Source organism: Lagenorhynchus albirostris, chromosome 7 (genome assembly GCF_949774975.1).
Source record: "Lagenorhynchus albirostris chromosome 7, mLagAlb1.1, whole genome shotgun sequence".
Classification (NCBI taxonomy): domain Eukaryota; kingdom Metazoa; phylum Chordata; class Mammalia; order Artiodactyla; family Delphinidae; genus Lagenorhynchus; species Lagenorhynchus albirostris.
In genome coordinates this window covers 43,911,215-43,928,310 of record NC_083101.1, presented here as the reverse complement: position 1 = coordinate 43,928,310, position 17,096 = coordinate 43,911,215, and the positions used below count along the sequence as shown (strand labels likewise).

Here is a 17,096-nt window from a genome sequence, read left to right as displayed (position 1 = left end):
AAAAGAATATATAAAAAAGAATGTGTATTGGAAAAGAATATATAAAAAAGAATGTGTATATATGTATAACTGAATCACTTTGCTGTACAGCAGTAATTAACACATTGTAAATCAACTATACTTCAATAAAAATTTTTAGAAAAGGGATCAGAAATAAGTAGTATTCCCTGAAGAAAAAATTCAAAATTCTTTCAAGAAGGCTGAGCCTTGGAAAAGGAATTTGGTTCTAGATGGTATATGATAGGATAAAGATAACTGAGAGAACCAGTTCTTTTGCCAGAGCCTGGAAGGTAGATAATTAAAGAAGGCTACTTAAACAATTACTTTGCTGATACAAGTGGTCTGTGCATCTCTCTCCTTCTATGCAATTGCCTTTTGTTTTAATTTCCTCCTTTAATGAGTCCATTTACATATAACATAGTGATTATGTATGATCGTGACTAGCAGTAATTACCGCCAACATATTTACAGTTCCCTTGAATAATGTCATTAACTCCTCAAGACAAGCTGAGAGGTACGCATTATTGTAATATTTAGTTAACAAATGGGAGAACAGAGACTGTGAACTTGCCCACTGGAGATGCTAAAAGCATAACACAAATCTAGGTCCTCTGGCTTCAGAGCCTATGCCATGTCCAGTAGTCTCAATGACACTATGAGGGGGAGATCATAGATTGTAAAGGACTTCATATTTCAGGCCAAGGGGCTCAGAATTGAGAAAGGAAATGGACTTCCAGGAGGTCCTTAGAGGGATCCATTAAAGCAGTGCTTCTCTGTGGAACCCTGAAGAACACCAGCTAAATAAAGAGCAGATAGAGAAGCCTATAGACAAAGCTTCATTCAAGTCTACATACACATGAGGTTAGAATCCACTGGCATCTCAGAGAAGGTATCAAGTCTCCAGCTGCTATAAAGTTTAAGACACTAAACAATGCAAGAAATAATCAACCCTTACCTTGCAATCTTAAAAGCAAGTTCTCTTTTCTAGTATAGTTCGTCAGAGTAGTCCTTAAAGCTGTGAGCATGGGGTCTACCATTCCATCCCTCAGCTGGTAGTGTTGCTTCTCAACACTTCGTAGTGACATTGCCCCAGCTTCATGAGTGAGATTTTCATTGTAGGAAGTTAGGAAACCCTGCTTGGGAAAGAGAATGGGAAGAAGAAAAAAACCAATAAACTATTTAAGAATTAAGTGGGCTGTAGTTCTCTTGTCTATAAAATGGTAGATATCACTAAGGTGTTACCCCATGCTATATAGTTCCTACCTGTATTTGGTTTGCTGAGAAGTGGTAGCAAATGCTGAGTCTGGGGCTTTTCCTACAGTTTCCTACTCAAGGCCATGTGTACTATAGCATACATTAGCAAACATTAGAACATACGCTTTGATGGAATCCAGCTGACCAAAATTGACTTATAACCTTGTTACTTTTTCTTTTTTAACAGAGAAAAATCTTTGCCGGAAATGCAGTGAAAACTGCAAGACATGTACCGAATCTGACAACTGTACAGAATGTAGGGAGGGGTCAAGGTAAGAGAGTGAAGGATTTCATCAAGTAACACAGCCCAAGGACTTCTCAGTACAAATTTAAAAAAAAAAAGTAAATATAACCCTTTTATAAGTTACCCTTGGTTTGACTCCCATTCAAACACTTGATTGCTATTTGCATTATCTCTACCATTTTATGTGAAAAAATGGATACCATCTTGGCTAAGGAAGGTTTATTAACCAAATAAAATTCCTTTAGAAAAGATGGCTCAAATACAAGAAAATAAACGGCCATTTGAGAGGCCTGCTTCAGGCTTTTTGACCGGTAGTACATCAGTCAAGGATTCCTGTGTAGGTAACACCAATGAATTATATTTAATCCCCATGATTCATTCCTCTGATGGTCGAAACTATTCCCTTATCTTTATTATTTCTCTCCGTATAGCCAATCATTCTCTTATCTTCAGCACCTCAGGCTGGTTCCATTATGCTATGATATGCACATAGATTTAATACCAAGGGATATTTTCCTTGAATGGATGACACTTGCACTTTGCTAAAGCCAGATAGTTGATAGATTCTTTGAGAGAATAACATGCAGCTCAAATGAACTAGGTATTCTCTTGATATCCTTAGAGAAGGTCAGATCATCCCACACTGAGTGAGGAGTTGGACTCTGGGTTTATTACATAGAGCTAGAATTGTGCTCCATTGCTTCCCTTTCAAGAATCACCAGTACCTCTGTTTTCACCTTTGATCAGAGGTGAAATATGCAGGGTCCAGGCAGTTTTTAGGCAGGTAATTCTTTGCATTAATTAATAGTGGAACATCATTTTTATTTCGATTAATTGATTATCCATGGCTTTCTTTTTTTCCCCATAAATGCATTCAGTGTCAGTTTGCTTAGCCCCTTTTACTCAGGACTTCGGTTTTGATAAATATCAGTCTGGTCGGCCTCCTCCTGCTTTTTGTAGAAGGAGCAGATTGGCATAATGAAAAGAAGGAAGATAAATGTGAGCTCAAATCTTTCTCCGCCATTTATCAGCTGTGTGATTTTGGCCAAGTCACTTTGCCCCTCTTGAGCTCCGGTTTTCTCATCTATAAAATGGTGATCGGGCTTCCCTGGTGGCGTAGTGGTTGAGAGTCCGCCTGCCGATGCAGGGGACACGGGTTTGTGCCCCGGTCCGGGAAGGTTCCACATGCCGCGGAGCGGCTGGGCCCATGAGCAATGGTCGCTGAACCTGCGCGTCCAGAGCCTGTGCTCCGCAACGGGAGAGGCCGCGGCAGTGAGAGGCCCGCGTGCCACCAAAAAAAAAAAAAAAAAAAGGTGATAATAACCCCGATGTTGCTGGATTATGATAAGGATTAACTGTGATAACATTTACAAAGCACTTATTCCAATATCTGATACTGAATTGGTCCATGAGAAATAAAAGATTAAGATTATTCTCTATATTTCTTAGGGAACATTTGATAGAGTAAGTTAACCAGTGCTCTCCAACAGAAGTATGAGAACCATATGTTATTTTAAATATGTCAGTAGCCACACTAAAACGAGTAAAAAGATACGGGTGAAGTTTATTTTAATAAAATATTTAATCCAATATATCCAAAATATTTCAACATGTAATCAATGTAAGACAATATAAAAGATAATTAGTGAGATCTTTTATATTCTTTTTTGTTTGTAGTACCTAGCCTTCGAAATCTGATATGTATTTCACCCCTAAAGCACATCTCAATTCAGAGAATAATTTTTTATGAGAAATACTTGATCTGTATTTAGATTTTATAAAATTTAGTTGAAGTAGATTTTTATATCGCCAAGTTGTTCCACACTTACTCAGAAGTTTGCCAATAACCGAATCAAGTGCCAATTTGTAAAATTTAGAATGAAATTAACAAAAATAAAATAAAATGTTAAATTCTGTTCCTCGGCCACACTAGCCACATTTCAAGTGCTTCCGAGCCATGGGTGCTACAGCGTGTGGGACGGCATAGGTCTAACCTGGCTGGCTTATCCCAGAAAGAACCCAGGAGTTCGCGGTACCAGGTTCGTTAGCCTTGCCACCCCTGTATTTTGGAACCATTAGAAAGCATCATGGTTCACAGAGACTGCTCTGCTGCACGTCCCACTTAGTGCATTCCCTCCTCACACAGTGCAGCCTCTGTCTCCTGCTGAATAAGTGCCAACCTCAGAAGTAATGTCCTTTATTAGAAAAACAAGCAGCTTTTTAAAAAGTTTGATAAGTTTTTTGGTAGTCCTGTTTCCTCCCACAAAAGGATTCATTTGATGCACTGTCCCCTTTTTACAGCTCTACAAAAAGGAAAGGGATTTTCTTTTACTGGCTTTTTAAATGACAGCTCTCTGGCCAGTAGAAGATCTATGAATGAAATATACTTTCTGTCTCCTTGAGGCTCCCCGCGTTTTCCTTAGGGGCTTCTAGGGTTGGCCATTTTGCCTCAAGAGACCTGTAAAATTTTAAATACTGGCTAAAAACAAACAAAAATATCTATGCATAAAATACTAGAAGGAAATGGATTAAAATGTGAACAGGACTGTTCGGGATTCTTTTTCAACTACTTTGGGTTTTGTCCTTTCCAAATTTCTTTAAAGAGCATAGGGAAAAATAAATGTTACTTTTTAGTAGTATGATCCATATTCAAAACACAGTCAAGTAAGATGTGAATTGGAACAATATAGAGAAATATATTTTTTATAAGAAAATAGAAAGCATTTGACCCTGTTGCTTAGATACCCATTTTCTAGTATTGTCTATTGGGTGACATAGGATTATGGTAACAGTCTCACTACTGAGTTATTCCGTGAGTAAAATTTGTATATTAAATGTTGTAAATTTTATGCATTTGTTTTTAAGAATCAGTCTGTAGACTATGAAAAAGCTCATAGCTGATAAAAATTAGAAGAAAAAAATACACATTCCTCATGTGACATTCTAGCAACTCATTAGGTAATGCCTAAGAGTGCTATTTAGAGAAAATATGACACAGATAACACCTAAAAAGACTAAATAATAGTATAACTAAGGAAAATCGAGATGTTTGGAGAAGCAGCAGTATAAGTAGATAATTTTGCCAAATTTTTCATTAGAGTTTAAAATTAATAAATCAAGCAATAAAGGCAAAAGTATATTAGAATTCTGTTGTTTTGATTGGAACCAATAGAAGAACTAAAATCAGAAACACTTAAAATCAAAAAAAGGCTATTCCTGGGAGTTTGAGCTGGGCGTTGGGCAACGATAGTTGTGCGCTTTTATTGTTGCAATTCATTCTACCATGTGTTCCTACTACATTTATAGTTACAAAACTACTTTTAAGTTTATTGTGTAGTACAGAGGTCCCCAACCCCGGGGCTGCAGACCGCTACCGGTCCGCGGCCTGTTAGGAACTGGGTCGCACAGCAGGAGTTGAACGGCAGGCAAACGAGCGAAGCTTCATCTGCCGCTCCCCAGTGCTCGCATTACTTCCCCCTCTCCCCCATCTCATGGAAAAATTGCCTTCCACGAAACTGGTCCCTGGTGCCAAAAAGGTTGGGGACCGCTGGCATAGTACGTCTAGGAGGTCTGGATATCAGGGAATTGGTAGGCATATTGTTAGCTAAGGTGATTGTTTGGGTCAATAAAATACTTTTAAAAACCTCCATGTTGTAAAATGTTAAGAAATGTGTCAGCCAGTCTAATAATTAAGAGAAATAGTCCCCAAAGTTTGCAGCACGTGTGTATGCTACAGACATAATTTTAGGCACAGAGAAGCATTATAGGCATTGGGAGGAGAAAAAAAAAAAGACTACAGGGGCTATTTCCCATGCTTCGAAGCTTTGCCAAAGCCACTGGTCTCTGGGGGGAACTATATTTGTTACATATGGCGTTGGGGAGTCATGACTCCTTTGCCTGTTCACAGCAGTCTGTGTCTGTGTCTGTGTCTTCAGCCTGCAGGGATCCCGGTGTGCCGTTGCCTGTGAAGACGGACGGTACTTCAACGGCCAAGACTGCCAACCCTGCCACCGCTTCTGCGCCACCTGTGCTGGTACCTTCTCTCCCAGTCCTCTTGTTTATCCTTCTGGCTCTGGTTTGGCTTTTGTTTACCTGTCTCTTTATCCATCACTCATGCAAACCCATTTGATATTTTTAAAATAAATGCTGGAGAAGCATGGGTCTCTTCTGATAATCATGCATGTATTCTCAGAAGTCAGACGTTAGTAGCCCATGCTCGTTGAAAACTTAAATTTCCCAGTGATACCTCCTTCGCTTTCCAAAGAGATTTGATGTTTTTGGCAAATGGGTTCAATGTAAAACTGGAGCATTATTTTTTCCAAAGAACATAAGGAAAAGCACAAATATCATAATTATTAAAATTACAACCTATTAATGCCATTTTAACCAACTATGCAAGAAGCAGCCCATCATGCAACCTCTGCTGAGGTTTTGTTTCTGTCTTCGGCATCTGTCTTGCTTTTAAGGAGCAGGTGCTGGTGGGTGTATTAACTGCACAGAGGGCTACTTCATGGAGGATGGGAGGTGCGTGCAGAGCTGTAGTATCAGCCATTACTTCGACCACTCTTCAGAAAATGGATACAAATCCTGCAAAAAGTAAGTGGATCCACCCCTTAAGCCCTAGTGTTTGGCTACCGGGTTCCTTATTTGACTGCCTTCATAAATAATATGAAACAGAATTATTAATGAAAAATAAGGTTCAAACATTTACCTGTGGACACTGTGCTGAACCTTTAACCCAACTGATTTTTTTTTCACCTCAGAAGAACTTTAAAACCTCTAAAGTAATATTTCTGTTTCAAATGCATGCTCTCTCCCCTTTAAAATCATAGTCTACCTGCTAGGCTTTCTTTAATGTTGTCAAACCTAGCAGTTATTGTAAGAAAAGACTTTTGTGGCATCTTCAAAGGGAGAAGATTAAGTTTAAGACATTAAGAGGTTGGTAGCAAACACATCTTCTTCTGTGCCTGATGTGCAAAAGGATGATAAATTGTACATTGTCCCCTTAGATGTGACACCAGCTGTTTGACATGCAACGGTCCGGGGTTCAAGAACTGTACGAGCTGCCCCAGTGGGTATCTCTTAGACTTAGGAATGTGTCAAATGGGAACCATCTGCAAGGACGGTGAGTACGACTGCTCGTTTTGATCTTCTGAGCAAAGTGTGATCTTTCTACGTTAAGGTCTAATATATTTCCACTTGAAAATGAAACTCTCAAGCGTGCCCCAGATAGGACACGCCCAATATCTTGTTGGCGTTCATTCATCTCGAACTTCTACCCTCAATGGGTTTGGTTTGTTGGTGGTTTTAATTGCAAGAACTAAGGCATCCACTAACCAAGATGGCACGAGTCAATTTTTTTTTACGCAGTAAACTTGGTTCTTTACAACTTTAGAGTTTTGGGTTCACAGCAAAATTGAGCAGAAAGTGCAGAGAGTTCTCATATAGCCCCTGACTACCCTACACACATACACAAACACACACACAAACACTCCCATTATCAGTGTCCCTCACCAGAATGATATGTTTGTTATAGTTGATACCTACATTGACACATCATTATCACCGAAGTCTATAGTTTACGTCAGGGTCCACTCCTGGTGTTCTATGAGTTTGGACAAATGTATAAAGACAAGTATCCACCATTGTACTATCATACAGAACACCTTCACTGCCCTGAAAATCCTCTGTGCTCTGCCTGTTCCTCCCTCCTTACCTCCCCCTGCCCAACCCCTGGAAACCATAATTTTTTTACTGTCTTCATAGATTTGCCTTTTCCAGAATGTCATATAGTTGGAATCATACATCAAACACTAACTAGAAAAGGCTACCTACTGTATTTTTTCCAGTCTTTTGGCATATGTACTTTTCATCAGATTTTTAAAATACCGTGTACATGGAGTTTTGTATCTTGCTTTCTGCACTAAGCATTAGATAAACATTATCTTATGTTTTTACAAAGTCTTCAGAAACTTCATTTTTAATAACAGCTTAATATTCTATCATGTGGAGATGCCACAGTTTATTGCCACGCTCCTCTTATTTGGATTGTTTATAATTTTGATATGTAAATAACAATCAAATGGTATCTGAATCTTTCATTAAGCTGTGATAGATAGGCATCTATCTAATGACAGAACCAACTACAGATTGGTTCTAATGTTAATGTTGGTCTGTTTCTCTTTTCATTGCACCAGTGGTTCTCAATCAAAATGCCAGGACCCCAGACCTTCCCCAAAGATCCATTTAAATTGGTCTTGGGGTACAGTTTGAGCACTGATAGCTTTAGAATCTTCTCAGGTATTTTTAATGTGCCGCCATTCCCCCTGACAATTTGGGAAATACCAAGTTCTCTCCCTTTTCTAGCCTCAGTTTCCCCATCTATAAAATGAATGAATTTAAATTAGTCCAACTCCAGCCTTTTGTGAACTTTGACTCTCGATATAATTCATGCAGAGAGGGCCCTAAAATTTGTGCCTAAATTTTATGCAGACGTGCATCTCAATGATGTAGAAAGAAATTGTTTTGAACCACCGTTGTTCTAAACATCTTTGGACTGTTAGGAAAATAGGAAAATAAAAAACTATGCATTTGGAACAGTTTTCCCTGATAAAATCATTTCCCTGGGTTTAATCTTTGTCTTCTTTTGAATGGTTCCTCTTCTGGAAATTTCACAAGAGGCAGAAGAGTGCTGTGGTTGGGAGAATGGGGATTCAGGAGTCAGAATGCTGTCATTCATACCTAGCCTCCAGACCTTGGGCAGGTTATGAGCTTTTCTGGGCCTCACCTCCCTCATCTGTAAAAATGAGAAGGATAATGCTGGCGACCTCATATGGTTATTCTACAACTTCCCGTTAGGAATCTCAAACATCAAAAAATCTGAGCATGCGATGGCATGCATAGGAACATCATTTATGGTCTCATATCCACAGAGGATCACAGGTGACTCTGCATCTTCATAGCTTTTCTAATGTATGATTGATCTGGCCGGGACGGGCAGACCTGCTCAGGCTCTGTGTTCAAACTTTTCGTGGCCAGGGCTAATTCTCACCACACAACATGGAGGTGAGAAGACCGAGGGATAGCACCCCAGGTACTATGTAAGTATCACCTTTTAGTTTACCAGCCAGTGCTCCTCTGAAATTTTCACCCACAGCACTTGGTACCGGGCATTTCAAGGTTTGCGATGCTTTAACGGCTTTCCCTAAACCACAGTAAGCATGGGATAATTTATGCCAGTGGCACTTTGGTAAAAGTGGAGTGTCAGGATTGCAGGCAAAAGTGGAAAATGAAGAACCATGATCTGTGATGGGTCCATTTTCAGGTCGGTTAAAGGAATGAGATCATTGATGGCTCACCAGGCTTTTCAAATCACGTGGCAGTTGCATTCAGGGATGTGCTATTTATTTTCTTTCAACTGTCATATTTCAGTGATTCTAAGACATACTTTTTTAATATATTTTAACAGCTCTGGAATCAGATGCATCTTATAATTCATGGCAGCTTACAACTGCTTTTGATCCACAGGTTGATGTGACATAGTTGTCATCGCCTGTGACTTAGTCACAGATATGTCTAGTCAACTGAGTTAGGCACATGATCACTCCTACTTGTGTTGCATTTACTTGCACTTCATAATAGCTTGAACAAGTTAAACTATTTCTCAATATTCAAAGGAAGAATTATTACATAAGCCCAGAAACAAAACAGCATGTTATATAAATTTAACTAATACTTTCAATAAGCATAAAACTAATATTCTGATAAGAGGCTATCGTGTCACCATTTAATATGAATTTTTTTCTTGGTAGTACTTAAAGTAGTGGTGCATCTGAAATCCAGTGTCTTGGATTCAGTGAAATATAGTATAAATGACTGTATACGCTCTGCTCTAGGTAACTCCGAAAAGAAAAATTCCTTGCCTATATTATTATTGATTTCTAATTTATTCTTTTTCTAATCTTTTTTTTCCTTTCATAAATGGATACCAATCACATTTACCGTTGGACTGGAATATCTCTCCTTGAAAACAATGCTGTTGACTGAAATCACTTTGGGTGGACCAAATTTCTTCCTGTTGACTGCTCCCGAATGATCTCTTCCAATCCCCCCAATCTGCCTCTCTGGCCAATCACAACCTTCTTCCGTGTGTGTCCATCATGCTGCTCTCGTCCTCAACTTCCCCTCTCTCTTGCTGACTTCCTGGAAAAGCAACGGAAGAGTCCTGGGCGGAAGGAGGCTTCTGTATGCTAGTGAAAAAGAACAATCTGTGCCAACGGAAGGTTCTTCAACAACTTTGCTGCAAAACCTGTACATTCCAAGGCTGAGCTGCCATCCTAGATTTCTTTGTTCCTGTAGACTTATAGATTACTCCATATTATTATTAAAAAGAAAAAAGCAAGCAAAAAAAAAAAAAAGCAAGCCACCTCTCTCTTTCTTGCTCTCTTTTTCTCTCTCTCTCTCAAATTTGTGCAGGGAGATGGTGAACTGTTTTGTCAGAACTTAAATGGAAAAAAAAAAAATAAACCTACAACAAGCCTACCTTTTATAACTGGGTGTTTAGTGCTAAACAGCCAGAACCACAGAGACAGTATTGTATGACCAAAGCATTTGATGCCAAAATTTGACGTTAAAGTAATGATTTGACTTCCTGCCCTGTTTTTGAAGGTCCATTTCTTTTCCTTTTGCATTTACTTGCTTGTTTCCCCTTTGAGACGCCTAAAAATATACCTTTCAAAAACATCACAAGAGCAGACACAGATCAAAATGAAACAGAAAGCTCAGGCATCCATCATTTCTCATGCTTGAGTCCACTGTTGGGGGAAATGGCAGAAAACCGGACCTAAGGGCATTAAGAACATCCCGCAGAGTTGTGTTCAGTGTCGTCTGTCTTGGTTTTTCACAGTTGACCATTGATACTTTCCACACATAATTTACTTCATGCATTGTGTGCTGGTTTTGGCATTATGCCCACTTGATAAGTCTGCTCCACTGGTTTCATCCAATAGACTTGCTGCTACTGGCTTTTCCATGGTAGATTCGGTTATTTCACATACAGCTGGTCGAATGGGATTGCTCTGCATAGTCAAAGTGGTGATGGACAGAATGCAAAGATTCACAAAATAGCTGAGACTGATCCGGCTCCCCCCAAATCCAGAGTGTTCACTTGTAAACCCTGCACAATCTCTTGGTGCTATTCAGCCATTATCCCCATAGCATTTTTATTTTTTTTTTAAGGCCATCAGAAATTCCATGTGTTGTAGTGGGAAGCATTTTGGATATGATGAAGAAAATTTCTTCCTGGAGTCAAAAGTTTCTAAAAGGTCCTGTATTTTTAAGAAATGGAATTTATTTAAATAATATTTAAGCTCGTGCCCAAGTTGGCCGGGCAACATTTTTCAATGGTGCTTATTAGAAGTTTTTTTCATCTTGTCATTTTAAGAAAATAAAACTGGAAATGGAATATGGGCAGCATGATTGTACCCTCCTGGTTCTGTTCTCTTCCCACTCCTCTGTCCCTCTATAACCATGCTATGATACACCTGTCCACTGAATGTCACTGAGATCATCTGTTTTCTTGGAAATATCTTCACTGGTTTTCTATGACTCCCCAAACACATCCTGGAATCTAGCAGACTGAATTATGTGAAGACTGTTTGGATCAGTGGTCAAAAATGAGGAAACCTGATAGATCTTTTTATAACTCTGAGTTTCTCTGTTTAGGAGAGGATAGACTGATATCAAGTTTCTTCATGTTTCATATCAAAGCTCCATTGGTGACCTCATTTGCTTTGAGAATGACCAGCCATCTTGCAAGCTTTAGGCTTCTGACAGCCTCACTTCCAAGATGTCACTGGCCTCACAGATGAGAAGAGGAATGATATCAATATAGGTTATCCTGGGAAGTGGATGCTAACTAAGGTCCCCATCCAAGCAGCAAGGTAGTAAAAAGCCTACCTTGAAAATATGCATTCCTAGACATCAAAGTTAACATTGAACCCAAGGTAAATAATGAGTATAAAGTCTAATGACCCTCTTAAGAGCACTGTGGTGATACTGAGTCATGTAACGATTCATATGTAACTAGGGAATCAACTGATTTTGTTGAGTAATTCTCCTCTTCATAACACTTCAGGCCCTTCTGACCGGAAGAAAGCAAGTTAGTCCCAGGTATGGCATGTAAAGTCTTACATTTAAAGGCACAGTCTCTAAGCGGACAAAAGCAAGTGAGAGCCTAAAGCAAGGTCAAGCAGATGGTGAAACCAGATTTGCCTGCAAAGAAATCCATTTAACTGAACCCACCCATAATATATGAGGCACAAAGTTACTATGAAGGGAAAGATAAAAATGATGTCTGTGTTCTTAGACAAATAACTATCAATCTGACAGTCAAAATCGTTGGCGTCTACCAACATGTGTTCCATTTCTCACGGACCAGGCAGGCACACATTGTGGAAATACTGGTTTAACTACTAGTGGTTACTGCCTCGTTTATCTACAGAATATTATTAACTAGAACATAATGCTTTCAAAGTTTAAGTTAATGTTATATATTATGTATAAATATATATATTCATAATGAGATATATGTAATGGATAGTACAAAGTTTGGAGACTTAACAAATGCTCTAACCTCTAGAGACAAAAGTCCTATCTTCTGTTTTCTTTTGTCTTTTGATTTTTCATTAGTGATCCATTGTTAAATCCAAATCCACTTTTACTGAAAAATACTGTACATGTGTAAAATGTTCAGTTGTTTTTTTGTAAAATATAGTAGAATGGTTGTAATTGATACTGGCCAAAATCAATGTTATTCCATATTTTATTTTTTCTATTAAATTAACCTAAGTTCCTGTTTATTTCATCTGTTCGTACCCATGTGCAAACATCTCTGAAAGGGTGAGGTCATGAGAAACTTCTCTGTTTCCACATAGACGCTGAATATGGAGGAAAGGGTGAGGTGAATGAACCATCTAAATAAAGTTGGGAAAAAGGGTGAGCAGAGGTGGGAACTGAAAAAAAAGGAGAAAGTAACAGCAATAGAAGAAAGGATCAGTTTAGGTTTGGTCATGAATGTATGTTAAATCCCATTTTTAGTAAGCAGACTGTGAAAAAAATCTACAGAGGTTCGGTGCAGTTGCTTTTGCATTGTACAGATGCCATGTCCAGTGAAAGGGCCACCTGGAACTGTCCTTTCCCTGGTTTCCCCCAGGGCATGGACTACTGCATACCCGCCAGTGGGTGTATGGAAGGGTGGGGACCAAGGGGCTGGGCACAAAGAGGTCAGGCAGCAGGGGCAGGTGTGAAAGCTGTTATAGAAGATGACCTTGTTCAATGGGCTAATATCCTGTGTGTCATTGTTAGTTGGCTGTATCCCCGGATGCCTAGAAGGTGACTTTTCTAAAATCAATCTCCAGTACATGCCACAGGGTAGGACTGTATAGTTAGCAAAAAAACAACCGTGGATTATAGATCTTTGTGAAACCTGCTTGAGATGGTCACTAGCCTTGAAAGTTCAATGCCCTGTCTTCTGCAAAAAGAAATGAGAAATCAACAGAAGTGACACACATATTGCGCTCCAATTAGGTTTAAAGATCTGGGGATACAAGAAGGTATAAGAGAGACCTGCTGCCAGGAAGTCCCATTACAGAAATGGAGAGAAACTAATTTTATTGACCACTTACTATGTGCTGTACAATATGGGAATATAGAGTATATATATACTGATATAAATATATCCTCTTTTAAGTTTCACACAAACTCTAGAGCAGAGACATGTATTATCCTCTGTTTATAAATGAGAAAGCTGAGGCGTACGGACTGAAATAAATTGATTGGGATTACATAACCAGACTCAGAATAATAAAAATAAAATTCAGTATTAAGACCATTAACACTAAGTAGTGAATTCTAAGTTCAGACAGGCAGAAATTGCTTTGAATTGGATTGGTCAGGCCGAGTTTCCTAGAGCTGTCTGGACTAGCATTGGTTCTTGGAGGATGGCTAAGGCTTAACTAAGCAGATGGGACTAAAGCAGGAGGAGCGTTACCAGTGAACTTGCTGCACAAGAGGTGTTCAGGGAAGCAAGTCAATTGTTTTAATGCTTTTTAATCTAATTAGCCCGTTGCTACAAAGGACAGTGATTCAACATGTGATGGATCAGTCAAGAAGAATTGACATTTTTACACTTTCCAAAAGATGCCCATTCTTTTCAATTCCCACACCCATGGAAGACCTTGCCAATCATCAATATCCATCTGTGGATTGATCAGCATTTTCTCACCTTTCACCCCAGTATTAGGGCCTTATCATCACGCTACTGATCTATCAGACTCATGGTTTTCCACCCAACAGTCTACTCTTCATTTTGAGGAACTTGCACACTGAGTGCTTCGTAGACAAGGGCAGGTAGTTGTTGTAGTAACTACTAAATTAAAATTTCTCCATCAAGTGATCAACACTGTAGGCACATCTGCGTATGGAAATATTAAACACCCCATCCCCCTCATGTAGAAAGAATATCATGCAGCTAAAATATAAGTGGGCATGCACTCTCAACTGCTTTCATATGATCATTCAGATTCGCACAAAGGGCAATGACAGACAGCAGCTTGACGATTATGGAGAAAACTGGAGGCAACTTCCGCTGTGGCCTGGCCAGCTCAACACTGCCGCCTTCCATCTGCTGATACAAAATGGCAGCGAGAGCACAAAGGCCAGCTGCAGCCCGACCTCACCTGGCCCAAGCTGGGCCCTGGGCCCCAAACTCAGTACGTGTCAATGACAAAGTATGAACCTGCTTCTCCTGCCTGGTTGACAACCATTTCCAAAGTTATTTTTGTTGCAAACCTATAAAATCTGAAATTCTCGGCAGAATACTTAGGAGCCATTGACAAATTTAGCAGGGCATAGCCAAGATGGACTTAATTTCACTGTGGCTCATTGGAGCAGCTTGGCAGTAGAGATGGGGCTGTAATCCATACAATCATGTCTCCTCTTCATCATGAGAGGTGAAGATCTGGCCCAGAGTCAATTCCTGGGCAAGAAGGATGCAGTTGTGCAGCATCACTGAGTCTCAGAGGGCAAGTATGGGACCTGGGAATGCCAGCACTTCCTTCCTACCTTCTACCTGCAAGGGACTTAGAAGGATGTTTGACTGTCTTATTACTGAAAGATTTTCTTGCAAGATTTCTTCTCTAAAGGGCCACTGTTTGGGTCCCCTGCCCCCAACAATTGTTGCAACTGTTGCTTTTTCAGGGCCAGGCATCAGGCAACAAAAGATATTTTGCATCCCCACTGCTAGAAGTTTCCAGAAACATTCCCTGAGGCCTGAATTGTAAGACCCTTTTTCATTTTATAAAAGAATACATTATTTTAAGAATACAGTGTTTTGAAGCTGGCAGAGTTCTACTAAAATGGCTTTAATTTTGCACCCCAAAAAATCACAGCAACCCATAGAAACTAACTTTCTGTTGCAAGATTCACAACAAGTCAAGGGTGTGGCTCAAACTCGAGCCCACAGCATCAACCTTCTACACAACACTGCCTCCTTTTTATGAGTACCGTAGAGAAACCAAGTCCATATGTGTTGCAAGGCAGGGGGTAAGAGCCTTTTTCCAAGTGTGGATAGAAAGCACACTGTATCCCTGGACTTGGCTTTTTCTCCTTACGAGCCCAAATGAATTGCTTCCGTAAATAAACTTTGAGTCCCTGTCATATACCAAGCTCTGAGGTCCTTCATGCCCTCTTCAAGCTAATGGTCTAGTGGGAAACACAGATACAAAAATGCATGGTTATAATATGAAGCTATCCAATAAAGGGCTAAAAGTCCCATGCCTTGCACAATAAGCTTTCCAAGGGCATCCAAAAATAACGTGAAACATTCAAACTAGAGTTGCCTTTCAAATGTGCAAAATCAAATGATATTTTAATTAAATATCTACAAAATGCAAAATGTCAAACTAGTCAACTGCAGCTCAAAACTTAAGCAATCACATATAATTGAACTTAATGTGGGATAAAGCTGAATTTTAATATGTTTGATATGATGTGGGACCCACACAGGTAGGAGAACTTAGGATCTGCTGGGTTCCTAATTTAACCCTGCAAGGGAGGGAGAAATTTACTCTTCATGGCGGGGAGGAATATAGTTATATATATTTCTGATCTCTTCCCTCAAGATTCCCACCTGTAGATCCAGATAGCTACTTGCCATTTCCCTTCAGATATCTAATAGACATCTCAGAATTAACACGTCCAAAATAGACTTCAGACTCACCAATCCCCTAAACATCATTATCACCAAGTGTCTCCCATCTCAGCAAATGGCATTAAAATACATCCACCTAAATACCCATCCATCCACCATCTGCTCAAACCTGAAACCTAGAATTCCTCTTTTTTTTTTTTTTTTTTTTTTTTTGCGGTACGCAGCCTCTCACTGCTGTGGCCTCTCCCGTTGAGGAGCACAGGCTCCGGACGCGCAGGCTCAGCGGCCACGGCTCACGGGCCCAGTCGCTCCACGGCATGTGGGATCTTCCCGGACCGGGGCACGAACCCATGTCCCCTGCATCGGCAGGCGGACTCTCAACCACTGCGCCACCAGGGAAGCCCTAGAATTCCTCTTTTTCCGCCCCCAAATCCAATCCATGAGTGAGGTCCCATTAACCACACCTCCATGATATATCTCGAAGTGGTCTACTTCTCCCCATTCCATAGCTGTAAGTCTGGATCACACCACCATCCTCTCCACCCTAAACTACTGCCAGAGCCTCCTAACCAGGCTCCCCGTTTCTCTCCGCCTTTCCTCTTTTTTCTCTCCTCCCCCATCATTCTCCACACAGATAGCAGAGTTATTCTCCAGATAGCAGAGATAGCTATTACAACTACAAACAAACTACAACTACAAAATCTGATTTCACCTCTCCCCATTCACTCAGAATAAAATCTGAACTCCTTACCTGAGATCTTTCTGATCTCTTCTCATGCTTCCCTGCTCATCATATTCTAGTCATACCAACTTTCTTTTTGTTCTTCAAACAAAACTAGCTTATTTGTGCATCCAGACCCCTGCTCTTCACATGGCTGGCTTTTTCTCATCCTACAGGTCTTAGTTCAAAAATAGCTTCCTCGGGAAGCAGCTCCACACCTGCCCACTGTTTTGGTCTTTTCATAGCACGTACCACAGACATGACGTTCTATCGCTCATTGACTTGATTATTGTCGGTCTCTCCCTCAGCTCTGCGACAGCTGGGGTTTTGCCCATCTTGTTCACAGCTGTATCTTACAGGTCTAGCACAGTGCCTTGCTTAGTAAATATTTGTGGAATGAATGAATAAAAAGGCGTCAGAGAGAAATGGCATTAGACATGAGCCTTGAAGGATAAGCAAGAATTTGTCAGTCAAAGAAGGTGAGGATGTTGGAGTAGGACTCGCGAGAGAGAGAGAACCAGTACAAAGGCACAAAACCATCAAAGGGCTTGTGGACTGAGAGGCAGGGAGTGGGCAGGGTGGGCAACTGAAGGGAGGGAATGGGAAGACCCCAGAGGTCAAGTTGCAAAGGGCTAATAGGAGGGGCTGTTGCCCTTCCTCCACCTCCT

The 17,096-nt window shown here is 40.2% G+C and overlaps 1 protein-coding gene across 1 annotated transcript in view; it reads left to right on the top strand.

Annotated features, from left to right (window-relative positions):
* PCSK5 (proprotein convertase subtilisin/kexin type 5) overlaps nt 1-12,311 on the top strand; it is a 316,125-nt gene extending 303,814 nt beyond the window's left edge. The window contains exons 17-21 of the mRNA XM_060154957.1: nt 1,442-1,526; nt 5,434-5,531; nt 5,965-6,094; nt 6,508-6,623; nt 9,710-12,311. Of these exons, the coding sequence (XP_060010940.1) occupies nt 1,442-1,526; nt 5,434-5,531; nt 5,965-6,094; nt 6,508-6,623; nt 9,710-9,825 (545 nt within the window). The 3' untranslated portion in view covers nt 9,826-12,311. The remainder of the gene's footprint in view (nt 1-1,441; nt 1,527-5,433; nt 5,532-5,964; nt 6,095-6,507; nt 6,624-9,709) is intronic.
* Nucleotides 12,312-17,096: the final 4,785 nt, after the last annotated feature.